We start from the raw sequence: 12,466 nt of genomic DNA, 5'->3' as shown, positions 1-12,466 counted from the left end.
TTGTAACTCTTTGTCTTTAATTTACTGCAGGATTTAGTCGTTCGTGTTGTTTTTATCCTTGGCAACCTGACAGCGAAAAATAACCAGGCTCGTGAGCAGTTTGCCAAGGAGAAAGGGAGCATCCCCGCTCTGCTCTCTTTATTCCGTACCTTCTATGAAATGGATCTGCATTCCCGGAAGCTCTTGGGGGAAGGAGATGAGGAGCCCAAGGCCCCGAGGCCGGCCCAGGCGGAGGACGTGCTCATCAAGCTGACCCGCGTGCTCGCTAACCTGGCCATCCACCCGGGCGTGGGCGCGGCCATCGCCGCCCACCCGCACATCGTGGGCCTGCTCCTCGCCACGCTGGGTAAGAGCGCAGCCGCCCCGCCGCAAGGGCGCGGCTGGAGATGGACTGGGGCTCGGGTGCCCGGAGGGCTTTAGCAGTACAATCGCTCACCTTAACGAACCTTCCTAGCTGTGAAGGAAGAATCATTCCTCTTCTCTTCAGAACTGCCTCAAAAGTAATCCAGATTGAAAACAAACAAACAAAAAAGACCAGGGAGAAAATAGAAAATAGTAATACAAATTATTACTAAAACTCACTGTACAGCTTAAAGAGGTGAATTTTATGGTATGTGACTTACATCACAATTTTTTTTTAAGTATACCAATCAAATTATAAAAAATTGGCCAAACTAACCACAGTTTAAAGTCCCCAATTTTTCCTGGGTTAGTCCACGTGATTAAAGTTTATTTATCTTTTTATTATCTCAGCTTTTTACATTATCCATAATTCAAGTCCCCAGTTATTCAGGTCCCATTTGCCCATGTCCCCCTCCCCCCCCCCCCATCCCCACCCCCATCCCTCCTAGTCAGTTGGAGATACTGCAGACTGGGTGGCTTAAGCAACACAAGTTTATTTCTCACAGCTCTGGGGACTGGAAGTCCAAGATCAAAGTGCCAGCTGATTCTGTTCTGGGAAGAGCCCTCTTCCTGGCTTGCAGGTGGCTGCATTCTCACTAAGCCTGCCTATGTGTGCGTGTGCACGTGGGAGAGAGAATGATCTCTCTCTTTTTATAAGACCACCCTATCAGATACAGACTCCACCCTTATGATCTCATTTAACTTTACCTCCTAAAAGCCAAAAATAATCACATTAGGGGTTAAGGCTTCAAGGTATGAATTTGGGGCAGGGGACACAATTCAGTCACCAGTATTCTACCCCTGGTCCCCCAAATTCATGTCCTTCTCACATGCAAAATACATTCATTCCATCCCAACATCCCCCCTAAGATCCAAAATATCAGTTAAATATCATCTAAATCCTGCTTGAACCTGTAGAACCAGACAAGTTATATGCAAAATAAAATGGTGGGACAGGCAGAGGATAGACATTCCCATTCCAAAAGAGAGAAACAGAGAAAAAAGAAAGTGTGATGCGTCCCAAACGAGTCCCAAACTTAGTAAGGCGGATTCCATCAGATCTTAAGGCTTGAGAAGAATCCTGTTTGGTTAGATGCTTTGCCTTTCAGAAGATGCACTGGGGCAGTGGCCCTGCCTCCACAGCTCTGTCAGGACACCAGGGCTCTGCAGGGTGGTCTTGCCCTCAAGGCTTTGGGCTGAAGGCCAGTGTGGCCTGTTGAAACTGAGGCAGTGGCCCTGGTGATCTCTGAATCACCACTGGGGTCATTCTCTTCTCTACTTGAAGAATAGTGCATATTCACAGCCAAATAGCTCTACACTCTGTCCTATCAAAATCCAAGGAGTCTGACGACCTTCCTTCATTTGGTCCTATCTCAGCTCCTTTGGTTGAAACTGGCAGTGTTTCTGTTCGCATAATCTCATAAACTCTTTACTGAATGATAGACCAACCACACCCTTGGTGTTCTCTCCAGCACATGCTTTCTTATTTCTTGCAATATGGACAGCCTGAGAATTTTCCAAATCTTCAAGTTCTGGTTCCTTTTGCTTAACAGTTCCTTCTATGATTCATCCCTCTCTTCTTACATGTTACTATAAGCAGTCACGAAGAGCCAAGCCTCTCCTTAAACACTTTGCTTGGAAATCTCAGCTAAATATCCACAGTCATTGCTCGCAAGTTAGACCTTCCACAAAACACAAGAACACAAACAATTCAGCCCAGTTCTTTGCCACTTTATAACAAGGATCACCTTTCCTGCAGTTTCCAATGACCTGTTCCTCCTTTCCATCTGAGAGTTTGCTGGGGTGGCCTTTAATGTCCATCTTTCTAACAGCATTGCATTCATGATTATGTCTGTGTTCTCTAAGAAGATGGAAGCTTTCTCTCCAGCTCTCTTTTGTCTTTGAGCCTTTGCCAGAATCACCTTATCGACGAAAAATTAATCAGTGGATCTAAAACAGAATTGGAAAATTTTATTCGAGCCAAATTTGAGGATTGTAACCCTGGAAGAGCATCTCAGAAAGCTCTGAGAACTGTTCCACTGGTTAGAAATCAAGGCACAGTTATATAAGTTTTTTTGAGGCAGAGGGCTGTACATCAGATGATGTGCTACTAACAATTTACATAATCCAGATCTAAGCATCATCCTGGTGGGTCATATGACCCTTTACAAGATCAAGAAGGAATGTTATCTTTTAAGGAGGGAGCTGTCTTGATGCGGGAGAATGTTGCTCTTCACGGTTGAGCAGGTACTCCTACCATGGGAGAGGTTTGGTCGATGCATAACGCAGATGCGCAAAGCACAGTGTGGGGAGAGAGGAGGCCAAAGGGCAGAGAAGAATTTTTATGTTTAAACTTTTCTTGTCTTGCCATAAAATGTGAATTATGTTTCACAGCGTTTAACGTCCATGTTTCTAGGGTGCACCTCAGAACTCCTCCAGCCTCCACCCATTACCCAGTTCCAAAGCTGCCTGCATACTTTTAGGTATTTATTACAGCAGCACCCCATGGCTAGGCACCCGGATCTTGTCTTAGTCTGCTCAGGATGCCATGACAAAATAGAATAGGCTGGGTGACTTAAACAACAAAAACTTATTTTCTCACACTTCTGGAGACTGGAAGTCTGAGATGAGGGTGCCAGCATGGTTGGTTCTGGTGCGGCTTCTCCTCCTGGCTTATAGACGGCTGCCTTCTCTCTCTCTTTCTCTTCTTCTCATGTCACCAGTCCTATCAGATAAGGACCCCACCCTTATGATATCATCTAACCCTAATTGTTTCCTAAAAGCCCTATCTCCAAATACAGGTGCATTACGGGTGAGGGCTTCAACATACGGATTTCAGAGGGACACAATTCAGTCCATAGTAACCCCCCTTCCACTTTTAAGGCCTTGTCATTTCCCACGGGCACCTCTCCCTACCCGTGTGCAAGGAAATTAACTGCCATCTGGAGTGATCTGCTTTGCCATTACTTACCAGACTCTGAAAGATTTTGTTGTTGTGAAAGAAACTTTCATGCCTGATGAAAATGATGTTTTGGGGTGATATTTGAACTTTGCCCCTTTTCTACTCATTTATTGAGTCATCATTGCACAATCAGTCCCATGCTGTATGTTAAAGAAAAGTATTGTCTTAGTTTGCTCAGGCTGCCATAACAAGATACCACAGCTTGGATAACTTCATAGAAATCTATTTCTCACAGTCAGTAGGCTGGAAGTCCAAGGTCAAGGTGCCAGCAGGGTTGGTGTCTTCTTTCTAACTTGTAGATGGCCACCTTCTTGCTGTGTCCTCAGACAGGGGAGAGTGAGCTCTGGTGTCTCCATCTCTTCTTATAAGGGCACCAGCCCTATGGGATGAGGGTCCCACCCTTACAACATCATTCAGTTTTTGTCCCCTCTCAGGCTCCATCTCCACATATAGTCATGTTGGGGGTTAGGGCTTCACCATGTGAATGTGGAGGGGAACACACTCAGTCCATCCCGAGGTTTGAAAAAGTGTAGATTGGGATCTGCTTTCAAGGAACGTGGGGTACGTGGTGGAGGAATACCAGGTGTATAGAGAAGAAGCTTATGAAAAGTGCTAGCAGCAAGGTATACACAGAACATGAAGGCTGAGGGGACAGAGCCAAAGAGCCCAGCTTTTCGTGTGTGGGAGTGTTACGTGACCTTGCCTTGCCTTGTTCTGGAGCTGTATAGTTTATTTTATTTATTTTTTATTGAGGTATAATTGACCTACACCATTATGTTAGCTCCAAGTGCGTCACGTAGCGATTTAATATTTCTGTACATTACAAAATGATCACCATTGCAATGAGCCGCGCAGCTTAAGAAGCCTGTTCACATCTGTTACCTCACAGCAGCCACGTAAGAGTAGACTGTTGTTATTTTAGGCATTTCACAGAGGAGGAAACAGGCTCAGTGAGATGAAGTGACTTTCAGCAGTCACAAAGTTAGTAAGCCGCAGGGTTACTCTCCACGCTGCTGTCCTTAAGGAAGGATTCTTGAAGTCTGACTGAGGTCTGTCCTTGTGACTTATCACTTCCACACAACTCAGAACCCCTGCACGTTTAGTCTGGAACTCTCTTCCGAGCTGCTGACTGCCCATGAAACCGCCTGTGCAAATCTGCATCGCGCTGCTCTAGAAATTCAGCTTCTCTAACAACCTCAAACCCTCCAGCACTTGCACTGTAAGAGCTCTCTGTCTTCTGATGATCCTTTTGCATCTGGAGGATCAGTTCTCCTCCACCCAGAGGTCAGGGATCCACCTGCCTCAGAATCAGCTATGGGGCCCATCAAGGGACCCTTTCCAGTTTCTGGGTCTTACCCAGAAAAAGGCTGTCCCTGCAGGAAGGTTTAGGGTCTTGAAATATGCATTTCCGCCCCTCCCCCACCCCCAGGTGATGCTTCTGCCCCTTAGAGGCTGAGACCCGGTGCTCAGAGAACCACCTCTAGCCTCTGGGTAGTGAGGAGCTGGCAGGCAGCTGAAACCCACCCCCTGAGTTCTCAGCTGCTGGCAGGCCAAGTTGCTTCACCTGACTGCAGCCCCCTGGGGAGAGGGCCTGAGGACCAGCCTTCACACACCTGGACTGGGGACACATCCCTGGGTCGTCAAGTGAAGAAATAAAGCTCTGCGTGATTCATTTTCCTGTAATTATTAATAGTCACATATGTAGTGGGAAAATTCCTGGTCTTATGTATATTTTGTGAGCTTAGAAATTACATTTGTGTTTGATAATTTGTGTTTGAATTCTAGGAAAGTGATGCTTTGGAGGCAGAAGAAAGGCTGAGAAGCAGATTTGGCCAGAGCTAAAAGGGTTAACCAGGGGGGCCTGGCTAGAGTCCTTCGGAGGCAAGGGCCTGTCCCCTCTGTGCCTCTATCACCAAGTCCTCTGGGAGGGCAGGTGCTCTGCCTTGGTCACTGGGGGATTCCATGTGAGGTCTCTCCAGTGTACCCCCTTGAGGTTACTGGTGCTCAGGAATAACCTACTGTCTTTTGCTGTAAAGCCATCAGTGAAACCCACATTTGGCACTTTGCAAACTTCTTTGTGCTTAAGAATGGTGAAGGGAGCTTATGAAAGACACAGATTCTTCACCCTACCCTCAGAGGTCGTGATTGATCAAGTGAGGTACAGAGCCTGGGAATCTCTGTTTTTTTAAAACTCTCTGGACAGTCCTGATGCAGTTGGTCAAAGGTCTCCCTTGAGAATGCTCCATTCTCTGCGTTAGAGCTCAGCACCATCTGAGGTTCAGCCCAAGTGAAGAAACCCTTCTCTCTAGCCTGCCACGCCGGGCAGTTGTTTGGGGGAGCAGAGGGATCCCTTGTCTGTTCTACCTCCTGAACAACCTGACCTACCGTGCAGCGCTTTCGGGGGATAAATTCACCCCGACACACCCTTCGCCTCCACCCTCCCCTTGGTGGCTCAGTTGCAGGGATGACTGTTCTGAGCCCTACAAAGGGCCCCTCAACCCGTCTCTGCGGGTTCCCACCTGGTGTCTGTGCATCAGTGTAGGATGGCGATCAGATCCTGGGAGAAGGGAGCTGGTCTTCAGCGTGCCTGCCTCCCTCTGACCAACCCAGTAGTAGCAGTGGAAGGCAAGCCAAGGCCAGGGCCAGGCTTGATTCTGACTGTAGAAAGGGCCTTGCTCGCCCGCTGGTCTGGTTGTGCCCACTTACCTGAGGGCAAGGCAGCCGCTGCCCTGTTAGTCCTCAGCGCTGAGCGCTCCTTCCAGCCTGCTGCCTTTGCCGCACCGCACCCTCCCCCGGGCATGTGGGAAAGGCATCCCTAGGGACTCTGTTCAGCACCTCTCCCCAGCCTTGCTCCCCTCACAGAGGAGCTGCTTGTACCCCAGGACTCCCCTCCAGAGGCCAGTCTCACTGCAAAGGGTCTTTTAAAATAAAAAAAAAAAATTTATAATAAGGACCAGCCTTCTCAGCAAGCCCCCAGGTTCAGTGATTTGCTGCCTTAGTGGAAGCTCCAAATTCCAGATTCCCTTACCTCCGCGCGTCAGCTCCAGAGGGCGCTGTGGGTGTCTCAGGCTCTTTGGAGGCAAATTATTGCCTCAGCTGGCTCTGAGGAGCACTCAGCCAGATGCTGTGGAAAGAGCAGGATGGTGGCGCCGGGCAGACCTGGATTCCGAGGTCTGCGCTGTGAAGCCTCCATGTTCTCATCTGGGAGGAGAAAATGGGATATGAGGAGGCTGCTGTGACTAAGCCGTATCTCTTCAATTCACGTGTTGAAGCGCTAACCCTCCGTGTGATGGTATTTGGAGTTGGAGCCTTTGGGAAATAATTAGTCTTAGATGAGGTCACAGAGGGAAAGTAGCCATCTGTAAGCCAGGAAGAGCCCTCACCAGAACCCAGCTGTGCTGGCTCCCTGATCTTGGACTTTTAGCCCCCAGAGCTGTCAAATAATTTCCTGTCGCTTAAGCCACTCAGTTTATGGCATTTTGTTATGGCAGCCTGAGCTGACTGAGATAGATGCACGTTTATTTTTATTTTTTTAAAAATTTATTTAATTTACTTATTTTTGGCTTCATTGGGTCTTCGTTGCTGCACGTGGGCTTTCTCTGGTTGTGGTGAGCGAGGTGGGGGATGGGGCAGAGAGATTCTCTTGTTGTAGAGCACGGGCTCTAGGCACGTGGGCTTCAGTAGTTGTGGCTAGTGGCCTCAGTAGTTGTGGCTCATGGGCTTAGTTGCTCCATGGCATGTGGGATCTTCCCAGACCAGGGATCAAACATGTGTCCTCTGCATTGGCAGGTGGATTCCCTGCACCACCAGGGAAGCCCCTAGATGCACATTTAGAGTATTAATTATTGTGGGTTTAAATACTTGTAACTGCATTTAAAGCATACTTAATAACTTTTGTGGTGTTAAATGCATGTAAAGTGCTTGGTGCTGTTCATGATAGATGTCTAGTCGCTGTGAACGTCTCCCCTCCTGCCCCGGATGCCAGACGTTATTCCTGCTCCCAAACATGAGGTCCTACAGCAGGGTGGTGACACATAAGAGCTACTTTTCTTTTCTTTCCTTTCTTCCTTCCTTCATTTCTTTCTTTCTTCCTTCCTTTGTTTCTTTCTTTTTCTTTCTTTCTTTCCTTTTTTTTTTTTAAAGCTACTTTACTTTTTCTGGGCAAGCTAATGAATTATCCCACCAAGGCAAGAGGAGAGGGAACCAGGGCTTTGCTAAGTTTTAGACATTCACCCAAGCCATTCGCCATCAGCCATCATTCTGGGTAGCCCGCCTGTTCATTTAACAGAGGTTTATTTAGCGCCAGCAATGTGCCGCACACTTTTATAAGCCCTTTACAAGTGTTCATGCATTTAAACTCTGTAACAGTTCTGTAATGTGGGTGTCATTATTATCCCACTTTGCAGACAAGGAAACTGAGGCCCAAGGGGGTTAAATGACTTGAACAAGGTCACACAGCCAGCAGTTAGAAGATCGAGATTCCAGCTCCAGAGTCACAGCCAAGCAAGAGAGGATACTTTTTTGGGGTCCTGTGTCCCTTCTTTTACCTTGCCTCCCTTAAAAACACCTGGGATCTTTTTACAGATCTCCTAGAAACCTGAAGCTACTAGCATATTTCCTTGCTGTAGAATCCATCCTGAAGTCCAAGATGATTCTATTCTTTATTCCTTTCCCATGTGTTTAAACTAAAAAAACAAAAACCAGGCAATTAGGGCCTCATTTATTCTTTCTTTCTCCAAGTATTCACTGAGTGTCTGCCGGGTACTGGCCCCATGCTGGCTGCTGTAGGCAGAGGGACCACTGGCTGAAGGGCCAGTGTGTGGTTTCTGTAGTGTAACAAGTGACTGAGTTTCCCCTTGAACAGAGTAAGCTATAAGAAGGTCATTCTCGTTAATGAAAAGAAGGCCAAAAGGATAGAGAATTAAATCAGAGAATATAAGAGCTAGCGCAGTCCTCCTACCTAGCTCACAGCCCTGAGGAACTTTGGTTTCATACACGAGATAAAAGACACTTCTTTACTCATAAAAACGAATGAAATTTTGCCGTTCACAACAACATGGATGGACCTAGAGGGTATTATGCTAGGTGAAATAAGTCAGAGAGAGACAAGTACTGTAATGACTTCCCTTATATGGGGAACCTCAAAAAACAAAACAAACAAATGAAGGCAACAAAACAGACATGGGCTCAGAGATGGAGAAGTAACTAGTGGTGATCGGTGGGCAAAGGGAAGGGGGGAGGGGCACGGTGGGGGGAGGGGAGTTAGAGATACAGGCTACTGTGTATAAAATAGATAAGCCTTTGGTGTACCTCATAAGCTGGTACAAGAGTGTAAAGCAATTATATTCCAATAAAGAGCTTTAAAAAAATAAAATAAAATAGCTAAGCAACAAGGATATATCATACAGCACAGGGAATATAGCCACTATTTTATAATAACTATAAATGGAGTATAATCTGTAAAAATATTGACTCGCTGTGTTCTACACCTGAGGCAATATTGTTTATCAACCATACTTCAATTTTTTTAAAAAAAAGAAGTAAAAGGCACTTCTTATCCAATAAAACCCAGGGGGCACGTCAGGACCCAAGACATGCACGGGCACTGAGGTGACTCCCTCCCGGGCTGGGGACGGCTGATGGCCGGGTGGGGGGTGGTGAGGGTACTCCAGGCGCTGAGGGGCTGTGTGCAGGGTCAGAAGGGAGAGGCAGAGGCTGCTAGAGCTAGTTTAGCATAACCAGCCTCCTGACTTTTTCTCTGACTTCCAGACCCGTATGTCCAACTGCCCTATGTAATCTCATCAACTGTGGGTATTTGAGAAGCACCTCAAGACATCTAACTCATGACCTTTTCCCCAGCTGGACCTTCTTCCCATTAATTCAGAGGATGGGATTGCTGTCCATCCAATTCTGTAATCCAGAAACCCAGAGATCATCCTGGGTGATTCCTCTCCCTCATCCCCCAATCCAGTCTCCACCACGTACCGTCTCTTTTCCCCCCTAAATAGTCTTCCAGCCTGGCCCCTCTGCTCCGTCTCCGCCATCACCCCAGCCTCAGCTTTGTTACTTGCCATCTGGAACAATACAGGAGGCTCCTGGCTGGCATCCCTGCATCTGCCCTTCTCTGCACTGTTGTCTGAGTTACCAGCAATGAGTGTGGAGGCTGAGAGGAAGGCAGGGACAACATTACTAAGGGTCTTATGTGCTAAGCTACAGGGTTCATTCATTCATTCATTTTTGCATTCAGCAACTTATTTTTTTTTTTTTACAACACTGAAGTTTATTATTATTATTTCGCTTCAAAAATGTATCATCTAAGCTTTATTCGGATCCACCCCAAGATCAGAATGCTACAGTCTTCTGTTTTGTAAGTAGATATTTCCAGGGGGAATGATTTTATTTTATTTTTGTACATTTTTATTGGAGCAAAGTTGGTTTACAATGTTGTGTTAGTTCCTGCTGTACAGCAAAGTGAATCAGTTACATATACATATGTCCACTCTTTTTTAGATTCTTTTCCCATATAGGTCATTACAGAGTATTGAATAGAGTTCCCTGCGCTGTACAGTAGGTCCTTATTAGCTATCTATTGAGCACTGTTCTGTGCAGACACTGTCCTAGGTGCTGAGAATGCAGTGATGAGTGAAACAAGTCCCTAGTCTCATGGAGCTTACACCTTAGAGCTGGAAGCCAGGTATTAAACACCTAATAAGTCAGGTGGTCGCATGTGTTACAGAGGAGAGGGGGAGGGAAAGAGTAGCAGTGCTGTTTTATATAGGGTGGCTGAGGAGAGTGAGTCCAACAAGGTGACAGCGAAGCAGCAGCCCGAAGAACGTGAGGATAACTGCAGGAAGGAATATGCCAGATGGGGGACTAGCAGTGCAAAGGTTCTTGGGCAGGATCAGGCTGACTTGCTCAAAAGGAGCAGGAAGACCGGGGTGGTTGGCCTCGGGGGGCCTGGGGGCTGGAGCAGCAAATGAAGCCAGGGAGGTAAGGACTGGGGCAGCCGGGTGGGGCCTGTGGGCCAGGTGAGGCGAGTGGCGCTATTTGACTGACTTTTAAAGGATCATCACATGGAGGACAGGCTCAGGGAGGCAAAGGTGGAAGAAGATGAAGCCAGTGAAGGAGGTGAAAGATGGACTAGGTGGTAGCAGAAGAAGGTGAGAGGAGCTCAGACTCTGCATGTTTGGAAGGCAGCATTAATAGGAATTGTGGATGGATTGTGACCTGAGGCCATTCTCTTGCGGGGTAGGGGGTCTGGGGAACAGAATCCCAGGGTGGAGGCCCCGGGGGAGACCTGGTCAGGGCAAAGAAGCTCTGCTCCCTGGTGTTGGCACCTTTGTACACAGGGACTAGATCAGCCCGACTTTTCCAGACCTCTGGCTGGAGGGACTGAGCTTAGAATGTTCCAAACCCTGGCCGAAAGTGGTCCCCCGCCTTTGGTGCATCTCCCTGCAAGGAGGAGTCATGGGAAATAAAGCAGCAAACAGCAAGAGCAAACATTGCCCTCATGCAGCCCTCGCTCGGGACGGCTTGTCCCTGCCACTGCTGGGGCTGCGGTCAGGATACTGTGGTTTCTGCCCCGCAGTGAGTCTTTCACACCCTCATCCTCGCTTTATTTCAGAATCCAAGTCCATTGATGATTGTGAGGAGCTGGTGATCAACACTGTGGCCACGATCAACAACTTATCTTACTACCAAGTGAAGAATTCCATAATTCAAGACAAAAAGCTATATATTGCTGAATGTAAGATCGAGAGATGGGTTTGGGTAGATGCATGTTCATTTAAGGTTTTGACTTTATTAACTAAACACAGAACTGGAGATATTTATATTTTCTGATTTCTGGTGCAACCATCTAAGAGTCTGATTTAATTCTAAGAAAGTTGAATATGAGGACACGTTAGTTTCTTAGTTCTTGCTAAAGTCCCCTATGGTTGGAATTTTGTTATCATTTTTAATGTTTAAATATTCAGTATTTAGCATGATGTTGGTTTCTAATAGCCTTTAAATTGAAACTGAAATTCCCTAATTTTATTTCTCTGGTCACCAAACCCAGTGCTCTTAAAGCTCCTTGTGAGTAACAACATGGATGGAATCCTAGAGGCTGTGCGCGTTTTTGGAAATCTCTCCCAGGACCGTGACGTCTGTGATTTCATTGTGCAGAAAAATGGTGAGTTAATGACACTCACATTCATAAATTGGCACGTCTTGCCAATAAACAGCTGAGTGGTTTCGCAGTTTGGGTCATCACAACATGATACTTGTTTCTGCTTTGGGACAAGTGGTACTTTACATTCTGTTCCGTCCATCCGTAAGGCTCTCAGCTCAGGATGCCAAGACAAATCTAGGCAGTGTTCTCAGCGTTTCCCTCAACCTCATGAGTTTTTGGTCTTCTGAGTTTTGAGATGGTACGTGCATGCGTGTGTGTGTGTGTATTTAAGGGAAACAAGTAATCTATACATATCATTTCTGTGCATGGGAATGGACTCGAAAGACATTCTTCTTCATGTACTGGAATGTCTACTACATACTGCTTGCAGTAGTGAGAAATGGAAACAACCTAAATGACCATCAACAGGCAAGAGGATAAATACATTACGGTATACTCACGCAACCAAACTTCTACAGCAATGAAAGTAAATGAGCTAGAAGTTCTTGTATCAGCGTGCATCAACCTCAAACACTTAGTATAGGAGCAAAAAGGCTAGTAGGAGGAGGACATATACAGAATAATGCCATTAATATAGTTTTAAAACATACAAAACAGTCTTGGGTGTCGTTTATGTAATACTCATGTGTAATGGAATAAGGTATAAATGTAGTTGGAAATGATAAACTCCACAGTTAAGACAAAGTTACATTTGAACGGAGGCCCCAAAATATAAAATTGAATGTGTAAGGTTTCATTTCTGAAACTGGGTAGCAGGTATACAAGAGTGTATATTAAACATACTGTTTGTGTCTCAAATATTTCATGTAAAAACAGTAAAAATACCAGATTATTTCTGTTCATAATAGAAAGTTTGGATAATACAGATTAAAAAAAACACTACCCCAGAGATACCATTTTGGTATATATTCTTTAGACTCTTAAAAACA

The 12,466-nt window shown here is 46.1% G+C and overlaps 1 protein-coding gene across 1 annotated transcript in view; it reads left to right on the top strand.

Moving 5' to 3' along the window:
• ARMC2 (armadillo repeat containing 2) overlaps window positions 1-12,466 on the top strand; it is a 98,809-nt gene that overhangs the window by 78,525 nt on the left and 7,818 nt on the right. The window contains exons 14-16 of the mRNA XM_057740087.1: window positions 31-346; window positions 10,989-11,111; window positions 11,424-11,537. Coding sequence (XP_057596070.1) covers window positions 31-346; window positions 10,989-11,111; window positions 11,424-11,537 — 553 coding nt within the window. The remainder of the gene's footprint in view (window positions 1-30; window positions 347-10,988; window positions 11,112-11,423; window positions 11,538-12,466) is intronic.

The sequence above is a fragment of the Hippopotamus amphibius genome, chromosome 6, assembly GCF_030028045.1.
Source record: "Hippopotamus amphibius kiboko isolate mHipAmp2 chromosome 6, mHipAmp2.hap2, whole genome shotgun sequence".
In the NCBI taxonomy this organism is placed as follows: domain Eukaryota; kingdom Metazoa; phylum Chordata; class Mammalia; order Artiodactyla; family Hippopotamidae; genus Hippopotamus; species Hippopotamus amphibius.
This window is presented reverse-complemented; position numbering and strand designations above follow the sequence as displayed.